This window comes from Bombina bombina, chromosome 3, assembly GCF_027579735.1.
Source record: "Bombina bombina isolate aBomBom1 chromosome 3, aBomBom1.pri, whole genome shotgun sequence".
Taxonomy (NCBI): Eukaryota; Metazoa; Chordata; class Amphibia; order Anura; family Bombinatoridae; genus Bombina; species Bombina bombina.
The window spans coordinates 695,400,436-695,426,935 of NC_069501.1; the positions used below are offsets into that span (position 1 = coordinate 695,400,436).

At 38.4% G+C, this 26,500-nt stretch overlaps 1 protein-coding gene across 1 annotated transcript in view; it reads right to left on the reverse strand.

The window, feature by feature from the left end:
• Positions 1 to 26,500, reverse strand: part of LOC128652486 (uncharacterized) — an 868,114-nt gene that overhangs the window by 789,998 nt on the left and 51,616 nt on the right. The window contains exon 12 of the mRNA XM_053705422.1: positions 18,534 to 18,701. Within this exon, the coding sequence (XP_053561397.1) occupies positions 18,534 to 18,701 (168 nt within the window). The remainder of the gene's footprint in view (positions 1 to 18,533; positions 18,702 to 26,500) is intronic.

Below are 26,500 nucleotides of genomic sequence, written 5' to 3' on the forward strand. Positions count from 1 at the left end.
TTAAAATAAATACAAAGTTGCCTGTAAAATAAAAAATAAACCCTAAGCTAGCTGCAATGTAACTATCTTATGGTTTATTTTATAGGTAAGTATTTAGTTTTAAATAGGAATAATTTAGTTAATAATAGAAATTTATTTAGATTTATTTAAATTATATTTAAGTTAGGGGGTGTTAGGGTTAGACTTAGGTTTAGGAGTTAATTACTTTATTATAGTGGCGGCGGTGTAGAGGGGGCAGATTAGGGGTTAATAAATATAATGTAGGTGGCGTAGGCTTCGGGAGCGGCGGTTTAGGGGTTAAACAATTTATTTAGTTGCAGCGGGGTACAGGATTGGCAGGATAGGGGTTAATAACTTTATGTAAGTGGCGGCGGTATAGGGGGCGGCAGATTAGGGGTTAATAGGTATAATGTAGGTGGTGGCGGGGTCCGGGAGCGGCGGTTTAGGGGTTAATATATTTGTTATAGTTGCGGCGGGGTCCGGGAGCGGAGCTTTAGGGGTTAATAAGTATAATGTAGGTGTCGGCGGTGTTGGGGAAGCAGATTAGGGGTGTTTAGACTCGGGGTACATGTTAGGGTGTTAGGTGTAGACTTTTTCCATAGAAATCAATGGTATATCGGGCAGCAGTGAACAGGAGCTTTCGCTGCTGTCAGACTCCCATTGATTCCTATGGCATCCGCCGCCTCCAGGGCGACGGATTGAAAACCAGGTACGCTGGGCCGGAAAAGTGGCGAGCGTACCTGGTAGTTCTTTGATAACTTCCAAAAGTAGTCAGATTGTGCCGAACTTGCGTTCTGAACATCTGGAGTGACTTAAGCATCGATCTGTGTCGGACTGAGTCCGGCGGATCGTATGTTACGTCACTAAATTCTACTTTTGCCGGTCTCAAGCCTTTGATAACTGAGGCGAATCAGGCTTGCCACAAATACGCTGCGGAATTCCAGCGTATTTGCGGTTGACAGCTTGATAAATAGAGGCCTTTGGCTGTGGTGTCTTTGCCTCCTCCTGGTGGCCAGAATCAGTATTTCCCACAAGTAAGGAATGCAGCCGTGGACTCCTCCCATATTAAGAAGGAAAGATTGCATATATACAACAGAAAATTATTCCTTATTAAACACAATTGATTAATCAACAATATCATAAGGCAAGAAAGCTGAATCAACAAAAATGGATGCATTGAGAGATCTGTTTTACTATTTTGCATTTGTGCAGCTTCAACTATTCCTTTCATTGGCCCTTAAAATATGTATATGCATAGTCGACTGTTTAGCACTGTTAACATCAGCTTTTCTTTTAATAGCACTTATTTAGCATTTGGGCACTGAAGACTAAGTTTAACAAGCAGAATTTTCCCCCATTTATTCATTATGCTTGTCTTCAGCTGCACAACTGTACGGGGCCTTTGTAGCCTTATTTTGCGCTTCATAATGCGACACACATTCTCAATCAGAGACAGGTCAGTACTGCAGGCAGGCCATGCTAGCACCCGTACGCTCTGCTTATGTAACCATGCGCTTGTAATCTGGTTTGAATGTGGTTTAGCGTTGTCCTGCTGGAAAATGCAGGGACGTCTCTGGAAAAGCTGACATCTGGATGGCAGCATATGTTGCTTTAAAAAGTATAAATATCTTTCTGCATTAATGGTGGCCTCACAGATGTGCAAGTTATCCATGCCATGGGCACTGACACCCCCCATACCATGACAGACATGGGCATCCACAAGGGGGGGCAAGAGGGGGCATTTGCCACGTTTGGATTTTCCTCCCCACCTGGAGTAAAACTGCAATAAAAAAAGACAATTTAATGTTTGTTTCCATGTGTTTTAATCCTTTGAATGTAATTCAGTGAGGAAGAAGCAAAGTACTCTGGGAGTTACAAAGCATTCTGGAATTTATAGTTCACTAGATGTCTTTCAGTCTTGTGCCCTTGCAGATTTGGACTCAAATTCCCAGCATACATTGTATAGTTATTTCCCTCCCTTGTTTACTGCAGGGAAGGAACATTGCATAGCAAATGGATAATGTGTAAGCCTGTTCTTATATAAAATCACTGATCATGTTGCTCTTTACTTCAAAATAAATTTGTATTTTTGACATATTGCTGGAAATAAGCATAAAATAGACAAGCTGTTCACTGTTCTGTATGTGTAAGTGTGCTCTTATATAAAATCACTTAGTATGTTCTCTACTTGTTTATAAATTTGTATTTCTGAGATATTTCTGGAGATAAGCATAAAAACAGACAAGCTGTATACTGGTTTGTATGTTACTAGAGAAGGAACATGTCATAGCAAAAAGATAATGTGTAAGCCTGTTATAAAATCACTGATCATGTTACTTTTGTAAATAAATTTATATTTCTGAGATATTGCTGAAAATAAGCATACATCAGACAAACTGTCTGGTCTGTATGTGTAAGGAATATGGTTTACTATCTTGATTAGTGTCTTGTAGTTTGCTTTTAAAGAGATTGTAGTTGAACTAATTAAAAATTAAATTAGAAATGATTATTTAACTACTCCTTAGACAACACAATTTTGTGTGTACATGATCATTTAACCACTACTTAGACTACACAAGTCTGTGTGTGCATGTCCAATTAAACCACTCCTTAGACTATACAATTCTGTGTGTGCATACTCATTTAACCATTACTTAGACTACACAATTCTATGTGTGCATGCTCATTTAACTACTCTTTAGACTACACAATTGTGTGTTTGCATGCTCATTTAACCACACCTTAGACTGCACAATTCTGTGTTTGCATGCTCATTTAACCACACCTTAGACTACACAATTGTGTGTTTGCATGCTCCTTTAACCACACCTTAGACTACACAATTCTGTGTGTGTGCATGTTCATTTAATTACTCCTTAGACTACACAATTCTGTGTATGCATGCTCATTTAACTACTCCTTAGACAACACAATTCTGTGTGCATGCTCATTTAACCACACCTTAGACTACACAATTCTGTGTTTGCATGCTCATTTAACCACACCTTAGACTACACAATTGTGTGTTTGCATGCTCATTTAACCACACCTTAGACTACACAATTCTGTGTGTTTGCATGTTCATTTAATTACTCCTTAGACTACACAATTCTGTGTATGCATGCTCATTTAACTACTCCTTAGACAACACAATTCTGTGTGTGCATGATCATTTAACCACTACTTATACTACACAATTCTGTATGTGCATGATCATTTAACCACTACTTATACTACACAATTCTGTATGTGCATGCTCATTTAACTACTCCTTAGACAACAAAATTCTGTGTGAGCATGATCATTTAACCACTACTTATACTACACAATTCTGTGTATGCATGCTCATTTAACTACTCCTTAGACAACACAATTCTGTGTGTGCATGCTTATTTAACCACTCCTTAGACTACACAATTGTGTGTGTGCATGCTTATTTAACCACTCCTTAGACTACACAATTGTGTGTGTGCATGCTCATTTTACCACACCTTAGACTACACAATTCTGTGTGTGTTCATGCTCATTTAACCATGCTTTAGACAATTCTGTATGTGTGCTGCTCATTTAACTACTCCTTAGATTACACAATTATGTGTGTGCATGATAATTTAACCACTACTTAGACTACACAATTCTGTGTGTAATATAATACAATCTAAGGGGGCGCTTGTAAAAGAGTAAAACTGCTTAATAGTTGGCAGTATACAGTATGTCTGATACAATGTATAATATACAAATAACCATATTAAGTATTTAAGTATACATACAGATTTTACAAAGAAATGTCCCAAGTGAACAAAATATACTTCTTGGATATAGGAGAATCCTCCTTAAAATAAATTTTCGTATGTTGGCTGCCTCCTCCTCACCGATTGATCCGGATTAAAGCTGTAGAATATAAAGAAGAACAGAGGGGCGCCTCATGTGCAGGATCATCAAACACAAATATGAACTCGATATGATATAGGCCAAATGGGTACTCACATAGTAATAGAGCACACCAATGTGCTAGTAGGTGCAGGCTGTAGAATTATCACCCACAGCTGGGATTTTCAGTGTGCTGCAATGGATATAAAGCATAGATAGAAGGCACTACATGTGCAGATCAGAGTATAACCATATATTTTGCTAATGTCAAATGGGTACTCACATATTCACCAAGCACACCAATGTGCTGGTAGATGCAGACTGACAGATTTATAGCAGGTGTGTCAGCTCACCCCACTGTGGTCTTCCCAATGAGCAGGATCCAGGTGCAGGGAAGTGCTAATAATGGTACTCCAATAGGAACTCAATAATCACAGGCAGGTAAGGTATTTCCACTCAATTTGGATTTTTGTAAAATATGGTATTTATTAAAAAGGTTTAAAAACAAATACAAAAGTGGAATAATGGTATCCAAATGTCCTAGGAGCTATATAAAGCAGGTGTATTGGTAAGGTGTATACTATGCCTGAGGAAACGGCCTTATAGCGCTGAGAAACGCGTTGCATGTATAGGGGGACATTTGGAGACCATTATTCCACTTTTGTATTTGTTTTTAAGCCTTTTTAATAAATACCATATTTTACAAAAATCCAAATTCAGTGGAAAGACCTTACCTGCCTGTGATTATTGAGTTCCTATTGGACTTCTCTGCACCTGGATCCTGCTCATTGGGAGAACCACAGTGGGGTGAGCTGACACACCTGCTATAAATCTGTCAGGCTGCATCTACCAGCACATTGGTGTGCTTGGTGAATATGTGAGTACCCATTTGACATTAGCAAAATATATGGTTATACTCTGATCTGCACATGTAGTGCCTTCTATCTATGCTTTAAATCCATTGCAGCACACTGAAAATCCCAGCTGTGGGTGATAATTCTACAGCCTGCACCTACTAGCACATTGGTGTGCTCTATTACTATGTGAGTACCAATTTGGCCTATATTATATCGAGTTCATATTTGTGTTTGATGATCCTGCACATGAGGCGCCCCTCTGTTCTTCTCTATATTCTACAATTCTGTGTATGCATGCTCATTTAACTACTCATTAGACTACACAATTCTGTGTGTGCATGCTCATTTAACTACTCATTAGACTACACAATTCTGTGTGTGCATGCTCATTTAACTACTCATTAGACTACACAATTCTGTGTGTGCATGCTCATTTAACTACTCATTAGACTACACAATTCTGTGTGTGCATGCTCATTTGACTACTCATTAGACTACACAATTCTGTGTGTGCATGCTTATTTAACTACTCATTAGACTACACAATTCTGTGTGTGCATGCTCATTCAATCACTCATTAGACTACACAATTCTGTGTAAGCATGCTCATTTAACTACTCATTAGACTACACAATTCTGTGTGTGCATGCTCATTTAACTACTTATTAGACTACACAATTCTGTGTGTGCATGCTTATTTAACTACTCATTAGACTACACAATTCTGTGTGTGCATGCTTATTTAACCCCTACTTAGACTACACAATTCTGTGTGTGCATGCTCAATTAACTACTCATTAGACTACACAATTCTGTGTGTGCATGCTCATTTAACTACTCATTAGACTACACAATTCTGTGTGTGCATGCTCATTTAACTACTCATTAGACTACACAATTCTGTGTGTGCATGCTCATTTAACTACTCATTAGACTACACAATTCTGTGTGTGCATGCTTATTTAACCCCTACTTAGACTACACAATTCTGTGTGTGCATGCTCATTTAACTACTCATTAAACTACACAATTCTATGTGTGCATGCTCATTTAACTACTCATTAGACTACACAATGCTGTGTGTGCATGCTCATTCAATCACTCATTAGACTACACAATTCTGTGTGTGCATGCTTAATTAACTGCTCATTAGACTATACACAATTCTGTGTGTGCATGCTTATTTAACCCCTACTTAGACTACACAATTCTGTGTGTGCATGCTCATTTAACTACTCATTAGACTACACAATTCTGTGTGTGCATGCTTATTTAACTACTCATTAGACTACACAATTCTGTGTGTGCATGCTTATTTAACTACTCATTAGACTACACAATTCTGTGTGTGCATGCTTATTTAACCCCTACTTAGACTACACAATTCTGTGTGTGCATGCTTATTTAACCACTCCTTAGACTACACAATTCTATGTGTGCATGCTCATTTAACTACTCATTAGACTACACAATTCTGTGTGTGCATGCTCATTCAATCACTCATTAGACTACACAATTATGTGTGTGCATGCTTAATTAACTACTCATTAGACTACACAATTCTGTGTGTGAATGCTCATTTAACTACTCATTAGACTATACACAATTCTGTGTGTGCATGCTTATTTAACCCCTACTTAGACTACACAATTCTGTGTGTGCATGCTCATTTAACTACTCATTAGACTACACATTTCTGTGTGTGCATGCTCATTTAACTACTCATTAGACTACACAATTCTGTGTGTGCATGCTCATTTAACTACTCATTAGACTACACAATTCTATGTGTGCATGCTCATTTAACTACTCATTAGACTACACAATGCTGTGTGTGCATGCTCATTCAATCACTCATTAGACTACACAATTCTGTGTGTGCATGTTTATTTAACCCCTACTTAGACTACACAATTCTGTGTGTGCATGCTTATTTAACCACTCCTTAGACTACACAATTCTATGTGTGCATGCTCATTTAACTACTCATTAGACTACACAATTCTGTGTGTGCATGCTCATTCAATCACTCATTAGACTACACAATTCTGTGTGTGCATGCTTAATTAACTACTCATTAGACTATACACAATTCTGTGTGTGCATGCTTATTTAACCCCTACTTAGACTACACAATTCTGTGTGTGCATGCTCATTTAACTACTCATTAGACTACACAATTCTGTGTGTGCATGCTTATTTAACCACACCTTAGACTACACAATTGTGTGTTTGCATGCTCATTTAACCACACCTTAGACTACACAATTCTGTGTGTTTGCATGTTCATTTAATTACTCCTTAGACTACACAATTCTGTGTATGCATGCTCATTTAACTACTCCTTAGACAACACAATTCTGTGTGTGCATGATCATTTAACCACTACTTATACTACACAATTCTGTATGTGCATGATCATTTAACCACTACTTATACTACACAATTCTGTATGTGCATGCTCATTTAACTACTCCTTAGACAACAAAATTCTGTGTGAGCATGATCATTTAACCACTACTTATACTACACAATTCTGTGTATGCATGCTCATTTAACTACTCCTTAGACAACACAATTCTGTGTGTGCATGCTTATTTAACCACTCCTTAGACTACACAATTGTGTGTGTGCATGCTTATTTAACCACTCCTTAGACTACACAATTGTGTGTGTGCATGCTCATTTTACCACACCTTAGACTACACAATTCTGTGTGTGTTCATGCTCATTTAACCATGCTTTAGACAATTCTGTATGTGTGCTGCTCATTTAACTACTCCTTAGATTACACAATTATGTGTGTGCATGATAATTTAACCACTACTTAGACTACACAATTCTGTGTGTAATATAATACAATCTAAGGGGGCGCTTGTAAAAGAGTAAAACTGCTTAATAGTTGGCAGTATACAGTATGTCTGATACAATGTATAATATACAAATAACCATATTAAGTATTTAAGTATACATACAGATTTTACAAAGAAATGTCCCAAGTGAACAAAATATACTTCTTGGATATAGGAGAATCCTCCTTAAAATAAATTTTCGTATGTTGGCTGCCTCCTCCTCACCGATTGATCCGGATTAAAGCTGTAGAATATAAAGAAGAACAGAGGGGCGCCTCATGTGCAGGATCATCAAACACAAATATGAACTCGATATGATATAGGCCAAATGGGTACTCACATAGTAATAGAGCACACCAATGTGCTAGTAGGTGCAGGCTGTAGAATTATCACCCACAGCTGGGATTTTCAGTGTGCTGCAATGGATATAAAGCATAGATAGAAGGCACTACATGTGCAGATCAGAGTATAACCATATATTTTGCTAATGTCAAATGGGTACTCACATATTCACCAAGCACACCAATGTGCTGGTAGATGCAGACTGACAGATTTATAGCAGGTGTGTCAGCTCACCCCACTGTGGTCTTCCCAATGAGCAGGATCCAGGTGCAGGGAAGTGCTAATAATGGTACTCCAATAGGAACTCAATAATCACAGGCAGGTAAGGTATTTCCACTCAATTTGGATTTTTGTAAAATATGGTATTTATTAAAAAGGTTTAAAAACAAATACAAAAGTGGAATAATGGTATCCAAATGTCCTAGGAGCTATATAAAGCAGGTGTATTGGTAAGGTGTATACTATGCCTGAGGAAACGGCCTTATAGCGCTGAGAAACGCGTTGCATGTATAGGGGGACATTTGGAGACCATTATTCCACTTTTGTATTTGTTTTTAAGCCTTTTTAATAAATACCATATTTTACAAAAATCCAAATTCAGTGGAAAGACCTTACCTGCCTGTGATTATTGAGTTCCTATTGGACTTCTCTGCACCTGGATCCTGCTCATTGGGAGAACCACAGTGGGGTGAGCTGACACACCTGCTATAAATCTGTCAGGCTGCATCTACCAGCACATTGGTGTGCTTGGTGAATATGTGAGTACCCATTTGACATTAGCAAAATATATGGTTAGACTCTGATCTGCACATGTAGTGCCTTCTATCTATGCTTTAAATCCATTGCAGCACACTGAAAATCCCAGCTGTGGGTGATAATTCTACAGCCTGCACCTACTAGCACATTGGTGTGCTCTATTACTATGTGAGTACCAATTTGGCCTATATTATATCGAGTTCATATTTGTGTTTGATGATCCTGCACATGAGGCGCCCCTCTGTTCTTCTCTATATTCTACAATTCTGTGTATGCATGCTCATTTAACTACTCATTAGACTACACAATTCTGTGTGTGCATGCTCATTTAACTACTCATTAGACTACACAATTCTGTGTGTGCATGCTCATTTAACTACTCATTAGACTACACAATTCTGTGTGTGCATGCTCATTTAACTACTCATTAGACTACACAATTCTGTGTGTGCATGCTCATTTGACTACTCATTAGACTACACAATTCTGTGTGTGCATGCTTATTTAACTACTCATTAGACTACACAATTCTGTGTGTGCATGCTCATTCAATCACTCATTAGACTACACAATTCTGTGTAAGCATGCTCATTTAACTACTCATTAGACTACACAATTCTATGTGTGCATGCTCATTTAACTACTTATTAGACTACACAATTCTGTGTGTGCATGCTTATTTAACTACTCATTAGACTACACAATTCTGTGTGTGCATGCTTATTTAACCCCTACTTAGACTACACAATTCTGTGTGTGCATGCTCAATTAACTACTCATTAGACTACACAATTCTGTGTGTGCATGCTCATTTAACTACTCATTAGACTACACAATTCTGTGTGTGCATGCTCATTTAACTACTCATTAGACTACACAATTCTGTGTGTGCATGCTCATTTAACTACTCATTAGACTACACAATTCTGTGTGTGCATGCTTATTTAACCCCTACTTAGACTACACAATTCTGTGTGTGCATGCTCATTTAACTACTCATTAAACTACACAATTCTATGTGTGCATGCTCATTTAACTACTCATTAGACTACACAATGCTGTGTGTGCATGCTCATTCAATCACTCATTAGACTACACAATTCTGTGTGTGCATGCTTAATTAACTGCTCATTAGACTATACACAATTCTGTGTGTGCATGCTTATTTAACCCCTACTTAGACTACACAATTCTGTGTGTGCATGCTCATTTAACTACTCATTAGACTACACAATTCTGTGTGTGCATGCTTATTTAACTACTCATTAGACTACACAATTCTGTGTGTGCATGCTTATTTAACTACTCATTAGACTACACAATTCTGTGTGTGCATGCGTATTTAACTACTCATTAGACTACACAATTCTGTGTGTGCATGCTTATTTAACCCCTACTTAGACTACACAATTCTGTGTGTGCATGCTTATTTAACCACTCCTTAGACTACACAATTCTATGTGTGCATGCTCATTTAACTACTCATTAGACTACACAATTCTGTGTGTGCATGCTCATTCAATCACTCATTAGACTACACAATTATGTGTGTGCATGCTTAATTAACTACTCATTAGACTACACAATTCTGTGTGTGCATGCTCATTTAACTACTCATTAGACTATACACAATTCTGTGTGTGCATGCTTATTTAACCCCTACTTAGACTACACAATTCTGTGTGTGCATGCTCATTTAACTACTCATTAGACTACACATTTCTGTGTGTGCATGCTCATTTAACTACTCATTAGACTACACAATTCTGTGTGTGCATGCTCATTTAACTACTCATTAGACTACACAATTCTATGTGTGCATGCTCATTTAACTACTCATTAGACTACACAATGCTGTGTGTGCATGCTCATTCAATCACTCATTAGACTACACAATTCTGTGTGTGCATGCTTAATTAACTACTCATTAGACTATACACAATTCTGTGTGTGCATGCTTATTTAACCCCTACTTAGACTACACAATTCTGTGTGTGCATGCTCATTTAACTACTCATTAGACTACACAATTCTGTGTGTGCATGCTTATTTAACTACTCATTAGACTACACAATTCTGTGTGTGCATGCTTATTTAACTACTCATTAGACTACACAATTCTGTGTGTGCATGCGTATTTAACTACTCATTAGACTACACAATTCTGTGTGTGCATGCTTATTTAACCCCTACTTAGACTACACAATTCTGTGTGTGCATGCTTATTTAACCACTCCTTAGACTACACAATTCTATGTGTGCATGCTCATTTAACTACTCATTAGACTACACAATTCTGTGTGTGCATGCTCATTCAATCACTCATTAGACTACACAATTCTGTGTGTGCATGCTTATTTAACTACTCATTAGACTATACACAATTCTGTGTGTGCATGCTTATTTAACCCCTACTTAGACTACACAATTCTGTGTGTGCATGCTCATTTAACTACTCATTAGACTACACAATTCTGTGTGTGCATGCTCATTTAACTACTCATTAGACTACACAATTCTATGTGTGCATGCTCATTTAACTACTCATTAGACTACACAATTCTGTGTGTGCATGCTCATTCAATCACTCATTAGACTACACAATTCTGTGTGTGCATGCTTAATTAACTACTCATTAGACTACACAATTCTGTGTGTGCATGCTCATTTAACTACTCATTAGACTATACACAATTCTGTGTGTGCATGCTTTTTTAACCCCTACTTAGACTACACAATTCTGTGTGTGCATGCTCATTTAACTACTCATTAGACTACACAATTCTGTGTGTGCATGCTTATTTAACTACTCATTAGACTACACAATTCTGTGTGTGCATGCTTATTTAACTACTCATTAGACTACACAATTCTGTGTGTGCATGCGTATTTAACTACTCATTAGACTACACAATTCTGTGTGTGCATGCTTATTTAACCCCTACTTAGACTACACAATTCTGTGTGTGCATGCTTATTTAACCACTCCTTAGACTACACAATTCTATGTGTGCATGCTCATTTAACTACTCATTAGACTACACAATTCTATGTGTGCATGCTTATTTAACTACTCATTAGACTACACAATTCTGTGCGTGCATGCTTATTTAACCCCTACTTAGACTACACAATTCTGTGTGTGCATGCTTATTTAACCACTCCTTAGACTACACAATTCTGTGTGTGCATGCTTATTTAACCCCTGCTTAGACTACACAATTCTGTGTGTGCATGCTCATTTAACTACTCATTAGACTACACAATACTGTGTGTGCATGTTCATTTAACTACTCATTAGACTACACAATTCTGTGTGTGCATGCTTATTTAACTACTCATTAGACTACACAATTCTGTGTGTGCATGCTTATTTAACTACTCATTAAACTACACAATTCTGTGTGTGCATGCTTATTTAACTACTCATTAGACTACACAATTCTGTGTGTGCATGCTTATTTAACCACTCCTTAGACTACACAATTCTATGTGTGCATGTTCATTTAACTACTCATTAGACTACACAATTCTATGTGTGCATGATCATTTAACTACTCATTAGACTACACAATTCTGTGTGTGCATGCTTATTTAACCACTCCTTAGACTACACAATTCTATGTGTGCATGTTCATTTAACTACTCATTAGACTACACAATTCTATGTGTGCATGCTTATTTAACCACTCCTTAGACTACACAATTCTGTGTGTGCATGCTCATTCAATCACTCATTAGACTACACAATTCTGTGTGTGCATGCTTATTTAACCCCTACTTAGACTACACAATTCTGTGTGTGCATGCTCATTTAACTACTCATTAGACTACACAATACTGTGTGTGCATGTTCATTTAACTACTCATTAGACTACACAATTCTGTGTGTGCATGCTTATTTAACTACTCATTAGACTACACAATTCTGTGTGTGCATGCTTATTTAACTACTCATTAGACTACACAATTCTGTGTGTGCATGCTTATTTAACTACTCATTAAACTACACAATTCTGTGTGTGCATGCTTATTTAACTACTCATTAGACTACACAATTCTGTGTGTGCATGCTTATTTAACCACTCCTTAGACTACACAATTCTATGTGTGCATGTTCATTTAACTACTCATTAGACTACACAATACTATGTGTGCATGATCATTTAACTACTCATTAGACTACACAATTCTGTGTGTGCATGTTTATTTAACCCCTACTTAGACTACACAATTCTGTGTGTGCATGCTTATTTAACCACTCCTTAGACTACATAATTCTGTGTGTGCATGCTCATTTAACTACTCATTAGACTACACAATTCTGTGTGTGCATGATCATTTAACCCCTACTTAGACTACACAATTCTGTGTGTGCATGCTTATTTAACCACTCCTTAGACTACACAATTCTGTGTGTGCATGCTTATTTAACCACTCCTTAGACTACACAATTCTGTGTGTGCATGCTTATTTAACCACTCCTTAGACTACACAAATCTGGGACTCATTACTTCCTGCAGCAGCCTAAGAAAATGCTACTTGCAGTTAAGTAAACACAGGCTGCAAGCCACAAGTGTCAAGCAGTGTGTTGGTTGTGATGGGACATTCTCCCAGATCCTTTTTTAAGACATCCCTTGCACCCTGGTGCCTATGCTGCTGAGTATAAGGTGATAGGAAAACAGGTTAATGTGTCTATATGTGGGTTATTTTGGCTGATTGCATGTTTTCAAGACCTATGAGCATGGACTAAATTTTACTTTTATGTATGTGTAATAAATAAACAATTGTAAGTATGGATATGTGTTTGTGTGCATATGATACACACAGTATCTCACAAAAGTGAGTACACCCCTAACATTTTTGTAAATATTTTATTATATCTTTTCATGTGACAACACTGAAGAATTGACACTTTGCTACAATGTAAAGTAGTGAGTGTACAGCCTGTATAACATTGTAAATTTGCTGTCCCCTCAAAATAACTCACACTGCCATTAATGTCTAAACCGTTGGCAACAAAAGTGAGTACACCACTAAGTGGAAATGTACAAATTGGGCCCAAAGTATCAATATTTTGTGTGGCCACCATTATTTTCCAGCACTGCCTTAACCCTCTTGGGCATGAAGTTCACCAAAGCTTCACAGGTTGCCACTGGAGTCCTCTTCCACTCCTCCATGACAACATCATGGAGCTGGTGGATGTTAGAGACCTTGCACTCCCCCACTTTCCATTTGAGGATGCCCCACGGATGCTCAATAGGGTTTAGGTCTGGAGACATGCTTGGCCAGTCTATCACCTTTACCCTCAGCTTCTTTAGCAAGGAAGTGGTCATCTTGGAGGTGTGTTTGGGGTCGTTATCATGTTGGAATACTACCCTGTGGCCCAGTCTCTGAAGGGAGGGGATCATGCTCTGCTTGAGTATGTCACAGTACATGATGGCATTAATGGTTCCCCCAATGAACTGTAGCTCCCCAGTCCCGGCAGCACCCATGCAGGTCCAGACCATGACACTCCCACCACCATGCTTGACTGTAGGCAAGACACACTTGTATTTGTAATCTTTACCTCGTTGGCGCCACAAACGCTTGACACCATCTGAACCAAATAAGTTTATCTTGGTTCAAGTAATCCATGTCCTTAGTCTGCTTGTCTTCAGCAAACTGTTTGCAGGCTTTCTTGTGCGTCATCTTTAAAAGAGACTTTTTTCTGGAATGACAGCCATGCAGACCAATTTGATGCAGTGTGCTGCGTATGGTCTGAGCACTGAAAGGCTGACCCCCCCACCCCTTCAACCTCTGCAACAATGCTTGCAGCACTCATACGTATATTTCCCAAAGACAACCTCTGGATATGATGCTGAGCACGTGCACTCAACTTCTTTGGTCAACCATGGCAAGGCCTGTTCTGAGTGGAAACTGTTCTGTGAAACCGCTGTATGGTCTTGCCCACCGTGCTGCAGCCCAGTTTCAGGGTCTTGGCAATCTTCTTATAGCCTAGGCCATCTTTATGTAAAGCAACAATAATTTTTTTCAGATCCTCAGAGAGTTCTTTGCCATGAGGTGCCATGTTAAACTTCCAGTGACCAGTATGAGAGAGTGTGAGAGCAATAACACCAAAGTTAACACACCTGCTCCCCATTCACACCTGAGAACTTGTAACACTAACGAGTCACATGACACCCGGGAGGGAAAATGGCTAATTGGGCCCAATTTGGTAATTTCCATTTAGGGGTGTACTCACTTTTGTTGCCAACGGTTTAGACATTTATGGCTGTGTGTTGCATTATTTTGAGGAGACAGCAAATTTACACTGTTATACAGGCTGTACACTCACTACTTTACATTGTAGCAAAGTGTCATTTCTTCAGTGTTGTCACATGAAAAGATATAATAAAATATTTACAAAAATGTGAGGGGTGTACTCACTTTTGTGAGATACTGTGTATATATATATATTGCAGGTAAATCATTCAAATATTGTCACAACTTAGCTCCAAGCCAGCCTCCCAATATTTCCTGCTGCCCCAATACAATTTATCCTCCATTTTTATTTCAGCTTGCTTGTTTCATTGTGCGTCAGTATATGTGAGTGACAATGTGTGTGTGCCTGTGCCAATGTATCCGTGTGCATACAAGAAGTGTATGAAAGTATATTAAAGTTAAGCATATAGTGACTTCAAAATGTAGAGTGTACTAGTTAACTAGGATAAGTAGTATTTTGGGATAATTATATATTTATATATATATATTTTTTTTTTTTTCTGGGTATATTTCACTTTTTTGCGGATGGCCATGATGACAGATGCTGGCTTTTGGACCTTACGCTGATAACAGCTTGGATGGTCCTTTTACTCTTTGGCCTGGAGAACACGACGGCTGTTTTTTACAAAAAATATTTGAAATGTTGACTTGTCGGACCACAAAACACGATTCCACTGTGCTACTGTCTATTTCAGATGAGACAAAGCCCAGAGAAGTCGGCGGCGCTTCTGCACAGTGTTGATGTATGGCTTCTGCTTTACATAGTAAAGCCTTAACTTGCATCTGTGGTGTTGACTGACAAAGGTTTACCAAAGTATTCCCGAGCCCATGTAAGGATATCCATTACAGACTCATGACGTTTTTTGAGACAGTGACATCTGAGGGATCGGAGAGCCCACACATTCAGAAGTGGTTTTTGGCCTTGCCCTTTACACACCGAGATTTGACCGTATTCCTTGAATCTTTTAATTATGTTGTGCATTGTAGAAGGTGAAATGCTTAAAATCCTAAATATTTTTCTTTGGGGAATGTTGTTCTCAAAGTGTTGGATTATTTGCCGACGCATCTGTTGGCAGATTGGCGAGCCTCGACCATCCTTGCTCTTGAAGGACTAGGCCTTTTTTGGCGGCTCCTTATATAAATAATTTCAAAGAGCAAAAAAGTGTTCAGAAAATAATTCCCAGAGGGTGTTATAACAGTGTAAATGTAACACCCAAAATACTCAGGGAAATACAGTCCCAATAAAGTCCGTGCTGTGGGGGGCTGAGCGGTCATAAAATGGTTCAAATGATTCACTAACGGCTGTTCCCGGCTTGCATTTTCAAACAAATCAATGGCAGTACATTCTGCTCCCAACCTAGATGTCATGGGTGTAGAATGCAGAGTCTATATAACAATTACAGTCATTGTAGAAGTGTCCGTAATCTCTTACCCTCCACTAGTCTTGGTGGGGTGCCAGGACGCACTGCTGTACTTCTCCTCGGACTGGTAATAATGCCCTTCCGTGGGGGTGCAGCTTGTGTGTCCTCCTTGGCGTGCGTAGAGATCCGGCTCTGGTACCGTGGTGCTTCTCAATGCATAACCCGTGACGTCGCTAGGTGCACTGTGGGTAGTATGACGTAGTGAGGCGGAGAGCAAGCCCGGAAGCCAAAGTGAATGCGGCAAGGAGAGCAGCAGGTCAATATGCGGTATATCCCACCGCTTCAGAGACACAATTTAAAAAAAAAAAGGGATCTGCTGAATCAGTAGTGAATGCTGAAAAGACTTGTTTTATTGCAGTAATCCAAACAAGTCAGAGTACATAGGGTCACAGTAAAGAACGCCTCCTTATATACTATGATTACATGATTAACTCAACTGTTTCACATCACCTTCTAATTTCAATTTGTCTCATCGCTAAAAGTCCTAACTTTTTTGGAATGTGTTGTAGTCATCAGATTTGAAATGAGTGTATATCTTCAAAAATGCATTAAATTCAAAACGCAAAACATCAAATAATGTGTTACTAATGTGTTTTCAATATAGAACAGGACGAATTGAATTTTAAAATGACTCTTTTTGTTTTGTTTTTTTTTGCATTTTCCATACTGTCACAACTTTTTTGGAATTGGGGTTGTAATAATACTTCGAATTTGAATATTTATTTCATATGCTCTACATAAGAATAAAATACTGACATGTCTGGCCCAAAATTTGATGAATGTAAATATATGAGCAAAACATTTGACAAAAATAAATCACATAACTTAAAGATATATATGAATCTGTGATAAAATAGGAAAATGTATATAGAATGTAGTAATATAAATTGATTTTACTCCAGTTTTGTTTTGATTTGTTGTTTTTAAATACATATGATAAGTTATGTCAATCCACAATTTTTATGCCGGCTATAAATACAATTCATTGGTTACTTGGTGTTGCTATAGGTTGCTGAAAAAACAAGTGCAAACACACAGGAAATGTAAGGCAAATTGCCTGGAATGCACATAAGGGTTAAGGCCAAGACGGAGGAGGGGAGTGTTGTGTTGTGTGTGTGAAACAATGTTGCAGAAAGAGAGGAGGGGTTCCAGCTTACCTTTTTAAGCCCAGTACAGGAAGCACATGTCCTCTTTCTGCTGTTTTTCTCAAAGTTTTCCCCACCCTTCCCTCCCTTTGTTTATTATTTTGCAATCAGTAGGGGGATCCGTCCTTATGGTGGTCCCCAGGGACTAGGGCTATCCGAAGGCTTGATGAGGGCTAGCCAGCCTATTTCTGTAAGTCCAAGGACGTTAAGTTTCAGCTCCCCAGGTATTTCAATCTGGTTTACGCACCTTTTTGATCCTGGCCCTTACTGGTACGGAGTGGTGGTTTGCACCCTGGGCTGGCGGGTGGACAGTGTCCGGGGGCAGGATGTGATCGAGGTAGAGTGACGGCACTTCCGGTCAGGGATGAAGTCCCCAGACGCGCGTCTGGGGTGTTCCCTGCCCGTGTGATTACGATGCCGAGAATTCCCTGTTTTATAGTATTGAGCTACGCTCTGCTTCTTCTCCTGCGCCCTGGTACTGCCCATCTTGTTAGCATGGGTTACTACGTTTTAGCTAGTACCTGATTGCCGCCCCCCTGGTCCATGTTTATTCAGACGGTCGTTAGTTCTTGTGTTGCCACAATAAACGTGACCTGCGGGTTTTCTCTAACCATAAAAAGTTGTTGTGTCGTTATTTTGTGTGTTATTTATTTCTACGTTTAGAAACTAAGTTGAGTTTATGTTAAACCAAGAATGTATATAGTTATAAGTTATTCTTTCCACAGAGGAGGATATGGCATTTAATCCCTTAAGTACTCCTACTTATATTGTAAACTTGTGTGAAATTTTGATTTAATATGACTTTGGGACCAGAATATTTTATAGCTAAGAATTCTCAAAACTCCATGTTTGTATTATATATTTGGGTAATAAGAGGTGATATGGAAAAGTAATAAGAAAATGTTTGAGGTGGAGCTTGGGATACAATAGAAAGATAGATAGATAGATATATATATATATATATAGATAGATAGATAGATAGATAGATAATATATGAAGTATTTGAGCATTTGTTGGATTACTTACATAAATTCTGGCCTTCAATCCTTTAATCCACATTAGTTTGCTAACTGTAGGGGTCATGTTAATGTGTAGAGGTGGACTATCTGCCATTGCTTGGTAAATGTTATTCACTTCAGTAAGTTCTTCTATAAACATAGAGATCAATTCCTCATCTTTGTCCTTTAAGTGATCCTTAAATGGAAAATTAAAATACAAATTAAGAAGTATGTTATTATTGCCATACACGGTAAAGCATCATGGCTTGGGTGCACATTATGATTCATAGTTATTTTAAGAAGAACTACATAAATGAATTAGTTCTATATCATCAAAGCAGCCTGTTTTTTTCATAACCCATCATGATAATGTTTATTATAGAAAAAGAATGCACCAAATGTCTTGCTACTTCAACTTTCTGCAGATACAAATGTATGCGGTCAGCCTATGAGTATACACACTAATACACAAATTCTGCTGCTTATATGCTGAACTTATAAAACTGTATTATGGCTGCACTAGAGGGTTTTGGAGGGGGGAGTTCTGGGTTTTATAGGGTACACATAGACATTGTGTGGGTGATGTAGGGGGAGAGTTAGGATGAGTAAGCGTTAGGATGAATGAGTTACACAAGACCTGCAGTTAGTAGTAAAGCAAAAGTTTACACAAGACCTGCAGTTAGTAGTAAAGCAGGAGTTTACACAAGACCTGCAGTTAGTAGTAAAGCAGGAGTGTACACAAGATCTGCAGTTAGTAGGTAAAGCAATAGTTTACACAAGACCTACAGTTAGCAGTAAAGCAGGAGTTTACACAAGACCTGCAGTTAACAATAAAGCAGAAGTTTACACAAGACCTGTAGTTAGTAGAAAAGCAGGAATTTAGCAATAAAGCAGGAGTTTACACAAGACCTGCAGTTAGTAGTAAAGAAAGAGTTTACAGAAGACCTGCAGATAGCAATAAAGCAGGAGTTTACACAAGACCTGCAGTTAGTAGTAAAGCAAGAGTTTACACAAGACCTGCAGTTAGTAGTAAAGCAAGAGTTAATACAAGACCTACAGTTAACATTAAAGCAGTTTACACAAGGCCTGCTGTTAGCAATAAAGCAGGGGTTTATACAAGACCTGTAGTTGGTAGAAAAGCAGGAATTTAGCAATAGCGCAGGAGTTTACACAAGACCTGCAGTTAGTAGTAAAGCAAGAGTTTACACAAGACCTGCAGTTAGAAATAAAGCAGGAGTTTACACAAGACCTGCAGTTAGTAGAAAAGCAAGAGTTTACACAAGACCTGCAGTTAGCAATAAAGCAGGAGTTTACACAAGACCTGCAGTTAGCAATAAAGCATGAGTTTACACAAAACCTGCAGTTAGTAGTAAAGCAAGAGTTAATACAAGACCTGCAGTTAACAATAAATCAGGAGTTTACGGGGGCGGAGCCAGCAGCCTAAGAGGAAAGACGTGCTCTAAATGAGCTCCTGAAGCCTGGGCCCTAGAATTTAGATTTTCTATACATCAAGTACCTATATCTTTTCCCTAAACCGCTCCTAGAATGGAGGTTTCCTCCACACATCTCATTCTTCTGCTGAGAGACATGCTGGAAAGAGCTGACAGCCAATTTATCAGCGTGAGGTCTGTCTTCCTGGAGCTGCGCAGCCAAGATGGCGTAGACTCCTTGCCCTGCTCAGACGCCCACATGGCTGGTCAGATTGAGGACTCGCAACCTACCCGACATCCTGCTGACCGATCGCAGAACAGACTGCCTAGATGGAGTCCGGTCAGCGATTCACCTGGTCTTACCAGAGGGGACCCGGTGCAGCAGCATACAACTAAGCGGCTTCACAGGGCAGCCGATACTTCACAACCAGAGGTATTCCCCCAGAGCAAGGCTATACGGCGCTTGTTACCCCCTCTCAATTCTCACTTAAGCCTGCTCAGCATTTTTCTGCGGGAGACATACAGAGAATCCCGGAACAACAAGGGGCAGATGAGCCCTATCAAATATGGCGATCCTCATACCGGGACCTTCACGATAAGCGGATTTGCTCTACAGAAGATGGAGGCTTTGCTCTGCAACGGAGCCTTATTTGATTTGCCACACGCAGGCTCTTACAGAATGGGTATTGGATAGCTTGTCCCGAGGGGCTCAGGCTAAGGGAAAGACGCTTCACATCTTCTGTTCATTCTCCCTAACCCGCTGGAATAAAAAAGAAAAAAAAGGAGAAAAAAAAAGGAAAGAAAAAAAGCAGAAACTTTACATGCTATTTGCAGAACTGTTAATTAGCACTACCCCACAGCCCAGTGGCAATTTTAACATTGCAGTGTGGAACTCACGCAGCCTCTTGTACACCTCCCCTAGAGCAAGAGGTATGTTTTATATGCCCAGCGGGAAGCTCTCCCCGAGAAGGATCTTTCTACCTGTAGGTATAGGCTAAGGATTGAGACATGGCGGTACGCCTTGGAGGGCTGAGGCATTTCACACGCAGCAAGTCCGGCGTGTTTACACTCAGACTTGGAGGCTATTACACAAGTCCCCAATGTGTGAAGGGATTAATTACTGCACCTCCGTTAACAGTTTTCACAGGATGGACGTGTTGCTGCGACATATGCCTTATACTTACTTAATAATATATATAGTTGTACTAAGTTTATGCTTAATTTTTAGCTGTTAGTATCTGGGGAGATTGTACTGCTGATTTACAGGCCCACTAGATTTTCATAACTATGGGGTAGATTGTTAACTTGTGTATGAATAACGCACACCTGATCTTATATAACTCTGATACCTCTGTGAAGTTTTCTGACAGGCAATTTACATAACAGCAATATGTATGGGTAACTACACCTTCCTCCCGATACAGGTCAACCCAGTACTTGGACTTTTTCACAACTGTTTGGACTTATGTTGCAGGATACTAGGTTTGGAATATCTTTAGGAGTATGCTCTGTTCTGTTGATAGAGCTTAATGTACTGTGCAGGTTACTTACTTAATTCGTTTACTTATGTCCCTGTATACATTGTACATTCTATTAATATTATTTTTATTTAGTTAAATTAACCCACCTTTGGCCAGGATGTTGGTGGTTTTAAACATATGTTTTCATAGTGGATTTTTCCATTGCATGGCAGTTATATAGAGCATCTACATATGTGACATTGGTCATGGCGGCGCTATCATTGACAAGATGTAGCAGTGGTACTCTTTTTTCATGCTCCAATATTTTAGAATAAGAAGTCTGCTACTGAAATATTTTCAAGCCTTTATTGCACCACTCTGTTGGTGTACATATTAGACTCCTAGATCTAACCTTGTTCAATTTGCCTATTACTAGATGCTCCGGTCTGGATTATGATTTATTAATTTTCTGTGGTCACATATTAATGTATACTACTAAATTGCTTTTCTGCCCAAATGTTAAATGTCACTATATGTAGGGGTAATTTTAAGCTCACTGGTTTGTATGTCAATAATTAGTGCTACGCGGCCTATATATTTCTGCGACCTCACTTGCCGCAAACACTAATACATAGTCTCTTTATGTAAGGAAGCCTATATATATATAAATACATAGATATATGGATATGTGTAAGTAGCCCTGTGGATGCGAGCACCGGCACCATAGTGATGTTTCATGTCAACTGCCTTTAGCGCATCGCATTTAAGTCCGTTTTTCACTCCAGGGCCTCATACCATCATAATTTTGTTCATTACTATACCAGATAGCAGCATATTTTTAATGTTCAAGTATTGTGTGTTACAAAATTAACACTTAATGTCCTCTGACTGTGAGTCTAGGGAACGATAAATACTAAGCATATAGTTTTTTAGATATCTTTTCCAGGTCATCCTAGTACAGTGGGTTTCTAATATATACCCCTTCTACCTAAAAAGCTTGCTGTTGTTTAGATAATACGTTAGTACTATGTTTTTCTTCTGTATATTGAATGTTTAACTAATTCTTGTTCTCATGGGGACGGTGTCTCTCCTTATTACAGAGTTCGATACGTCAATCTGCCTGCATAGGGAATATGCTCTGCATTTAATGTTTATGTTTATCAATTAATTGTTTGCATTTTATACTAGATATAGCTATATTAACACCTTAGGTACTTAGGGGTATAACACATCATACTCCACATTATTTACTGTTATATACTCTTTCAATCTGTTTTGGCCTGTTACAAGCTCATATGTAGGTGATGCATAGCTTACCACATTCATAATGGCTTTTACATCACAACGTTTTTAGTTTTGGTTCTGTGCATTATAGACATCCTTGCTGCCTATCTAACAGGCAATAGCTTCCCAAGCTTTTTATGTCAGACGTAGAGGCAGGTAGCACCTATATACTAAGTTACATTCCTATTTCATGTCTGAGTATGCTATAAGCCTGAGCTCACAACATAGACAAGGATAGCAATTAATTATATCCTATTTCTCGACATGCTGAAAGGTCCTCTAGGATTTTATAGAGTTAAGCCTGCTGCAATCTACCTTACTGTACTGAATATAAGAGTCTTTCTATATGGCTCCCCCCCCCCTCTAATCTCCGATTCCCCCACCTCATTATAAGAGCGGTGCTTACCCGCTGAAATTCGTGCCCCCCCCCATCATAACGTGTATATTCACCTCTTTTATAATTGTAGCTCATTAAGAGTTATCTATCTGACCATGAGTTAGCTATAATAATTGGCCACTCGGCTAAAGAATGTATCTTCACTTGGTCAGTTACGTATGCTTATACACAAAAAAAAACGAGGTTCCATCTGCCTATATATGCTAAATTTTACAAATGTTGTTATGTTGTTTAATAATAATCTGATTTCTTTGTTGTTCAATGGCGATATATGTTCTTTGTATAGTGTACTAAAACCTCAATAAAAAAAATATTTAAAAAAAAAAATCAAAAAAAAAAATCAGGAGTTTACACAAGGCCTGCTGTTAGCAATAAAGCAGGAGTTTACACAAGACCTGCAGTTAGTAGAAAAGCAAGAGTTTACACAAGACCTGCAGTTAGCAATAAAGCAGGAGTTTACACAAGACCTGCAGTTAGCAATAAAGCATGAGTTTACACAAGACCTGCAGTTAGTAGTAAGGCAAGAGTTAATACAAGACCTGCAGTTAACAATAAATCAGGAGTTTACACAAGACCTGCAGTTAGCAATAAAGCATGAGTTTACACAAGACCTGCAGTTAGTAATAAAGCATGAGTTTACACAAGACCTGCAGTTAGTAGTAAAGCAGGAGTTTACACAAGACCTGCTGTTAGTAGTAAAGCAGGAATTTAGCAATAAAGCATGAGTTTACACAAGACCTGCAGTTAGCAATAAAGCATGAGTTTACACAAGACCTGCAGTTAGTAGTAAAGCAGGAGTTTACACAAGACCTGCAGTTAGTAGTAAAGAAAGAGTTTACACAAGACCTGCAGTTAGTAGTAAAGAAAGAGTTTACACAAGACCTGCAGTTAGTAGTAAAGAAAGAGTTTACACAAGACCTGCAGTTAGCAATAAAGCAGGAGTTTACACAAGACCTGCAGTAAGTAGTAAAGCAGGAGTTTACATAAGACCTGCAGTTAGTAGTAAAGCAGGAGTTTACACAAGACCTGCAGTTAGTAGTAAATCAGGAGTTTACACAAGACCTGCAGTTAGTAGTAAAGCAGGAGTTTACACAAGACCTGCAGTTAGTAGTAAATCAGGAGTTTACACAAGACCTGCAGTTAGTAGTAAAGCAGGAGTTTACACAAGACCTGCAGTTAGTAGTAAATCAGGAGTTTACACAAGACCTGCAGTTAGTAGTAAAGCAGGAGTTTACACAAGACCTGCAGTTAGTAGTAAAGCAGGAGTTTACACAAGAACTTTCACTCTGAAAAAGAAAAAAGCGCAAAGAGAGACTCAAGTGCAATAAATAACATAGGTGTCTTTTTTTCCAAGGTATCCAAGAGGTATCATAGGATTGTACTTTGGTTCTTCAGAGGAGCCGTAGTTCTAGGAATAGAACCCTTTGCTTTTTGGACACTTAGAGCTACCATAGCCCCAGGAACAAGGATTACCCACACACTGAAAGTTCCGGTGAACAGCTGAAGGGAGCGGATATTGGAAAAAAAGACACCTAGGCTGTGAAAGCAAACCGGAGCAGCTGAGTATTTGGATACTTTACCCTAAAGGAGAAAGCTGTGGTTTTTAACTGCTGTATTATTAATAAAACATTGTAAGTGCATATTTTTAAGAGCAGCAGTGTCTATGTTATTTATTGCACTTGAGTCTCTCTTTGCGCTTTTTTCTTTTTCAGAGTGAAAGTTCTTGCCCTACTTCATTTGGTGTGAAGGATCCATTTTGTAAACAAGCAGCAGAGGACTCTAGTGACTTATGGACAGACATTTGTTTGGAAAGTGGTAAAACGTTTTTTTATTCCATTGGTTTTACTTTTACTTTTTTTTTTTTTGTTTGTACTTTATTGAATACCTTTTAATTACATACAAGGATTTGATTTATTTAGATATCACACATGGTTTGATGTTAGAAATTGGCAAATAGGATTGACAGTGTTTCTATTATATTTCAAAGAGGGGGTTAGCGCCATTGTTATTTATTTCTTTGGTGTGTCAGGAGTTTACACAAGACCTGGAGTTAGTAGTAAAGCAGGAGTTTACACAAGACCTGCAGTTAGTAGTAAAGCAGGAGTTTACACAAGACCTGCAGTTAGTAGTAAAGTAAGAGTTAATACAAGACCTGCAGTTAACAATAAAGCAGGAGTTTACACAAGGCCTGCTGTTAGCAATAAAGCAGGAGGTTCTTTGGTTTTGGGGGGCTTGAGTGTGGGGTTCCTTGGGAGTTCGTAGAGTTAATGTTTGATGTGTCATAAAAGAGATTCCTTTAGTAGTTGTGGGCTGTTTTTAAGGAACATGTAGGGAGGTCCCTTGGTAACTTGGAGGCTTTGCGATAAGGTGCTATGGGGCATCTCTTAGGTAATGGGGAAATTTGTACTGAGGGCTTGTGAGGTGGGATTTAGAGCAAGTACAGTTAGCTTGAATTGAGATAATGGTTAAGTTTATTGTTCATTGCAGTGAAGGGACATGGTTTCCTTTTATTGTAATGGAGAAATAAAAGTTATGTTTTTTAGTGGAAGGTGTTGTGGTTAAGATTTATTATTGACGGAAGGTAATAGTTAGAGTTTGTTATGATGGGGCTGTTGGAACAGAATTTACAGGATTTAACTAATTTACTCTAAAGCATTCTTACATATATACTATAGGTAATCATAAAAGGTTGTTAATGTTTCCTCCATCAACACTAAGTTCTAGCCAGTCTCGCTACTGGTATAAGGACATTAAATCACAACAAGGCAGGCGTAATAAATAGGCGGTTTCTGTAAAGAAATAGTTAATGATCTGTGATGCCACCATGAAAAGTCTTCAGTGCTTTCTAAAGACACTAATATGAAGATCAATTACTTTAGACTCAATAAGAGAGTTTGAGTAAGCATTTCTGCAATCTGATTTTGATCAGGCACACATAAAAATTACTAATCTATTCCTCTTTTCTATATACTAGATTTATGATGTTACAGTTCTGTAATGTGTTTCCTCAGTTTTCCCACCTGCTTGTCAGTTACAATATTCATAACCAATAATTAATTGTCATTCCTGTTTGTTTTAGTATGGAACTAATTAGAACAGCTGCAAAAATGTATTATATTCACAATGGGCAAACTGTATTTTGTATGCCATAAAAGCAAAAGAGATATAATAAATAATTTTACAAGAAAGGATCATCATGCCTGATTATGCAAAATTAATATCTCGGCTTTCTTAGATAAATGTTTCTATTAAACATAATAATTTAATATATCTCACTTTAGAACAGATGTTCATGAACAAATCAGTATCATCAGAATTTAGCAATCAAAGGCAATGACAGGCGGTAAAATGAAAGTTCCAAGACAAATTATGTAATTACAACCAGGAGTGGAAAATGTCACTGTATTTTGCCACGAAAAAATCC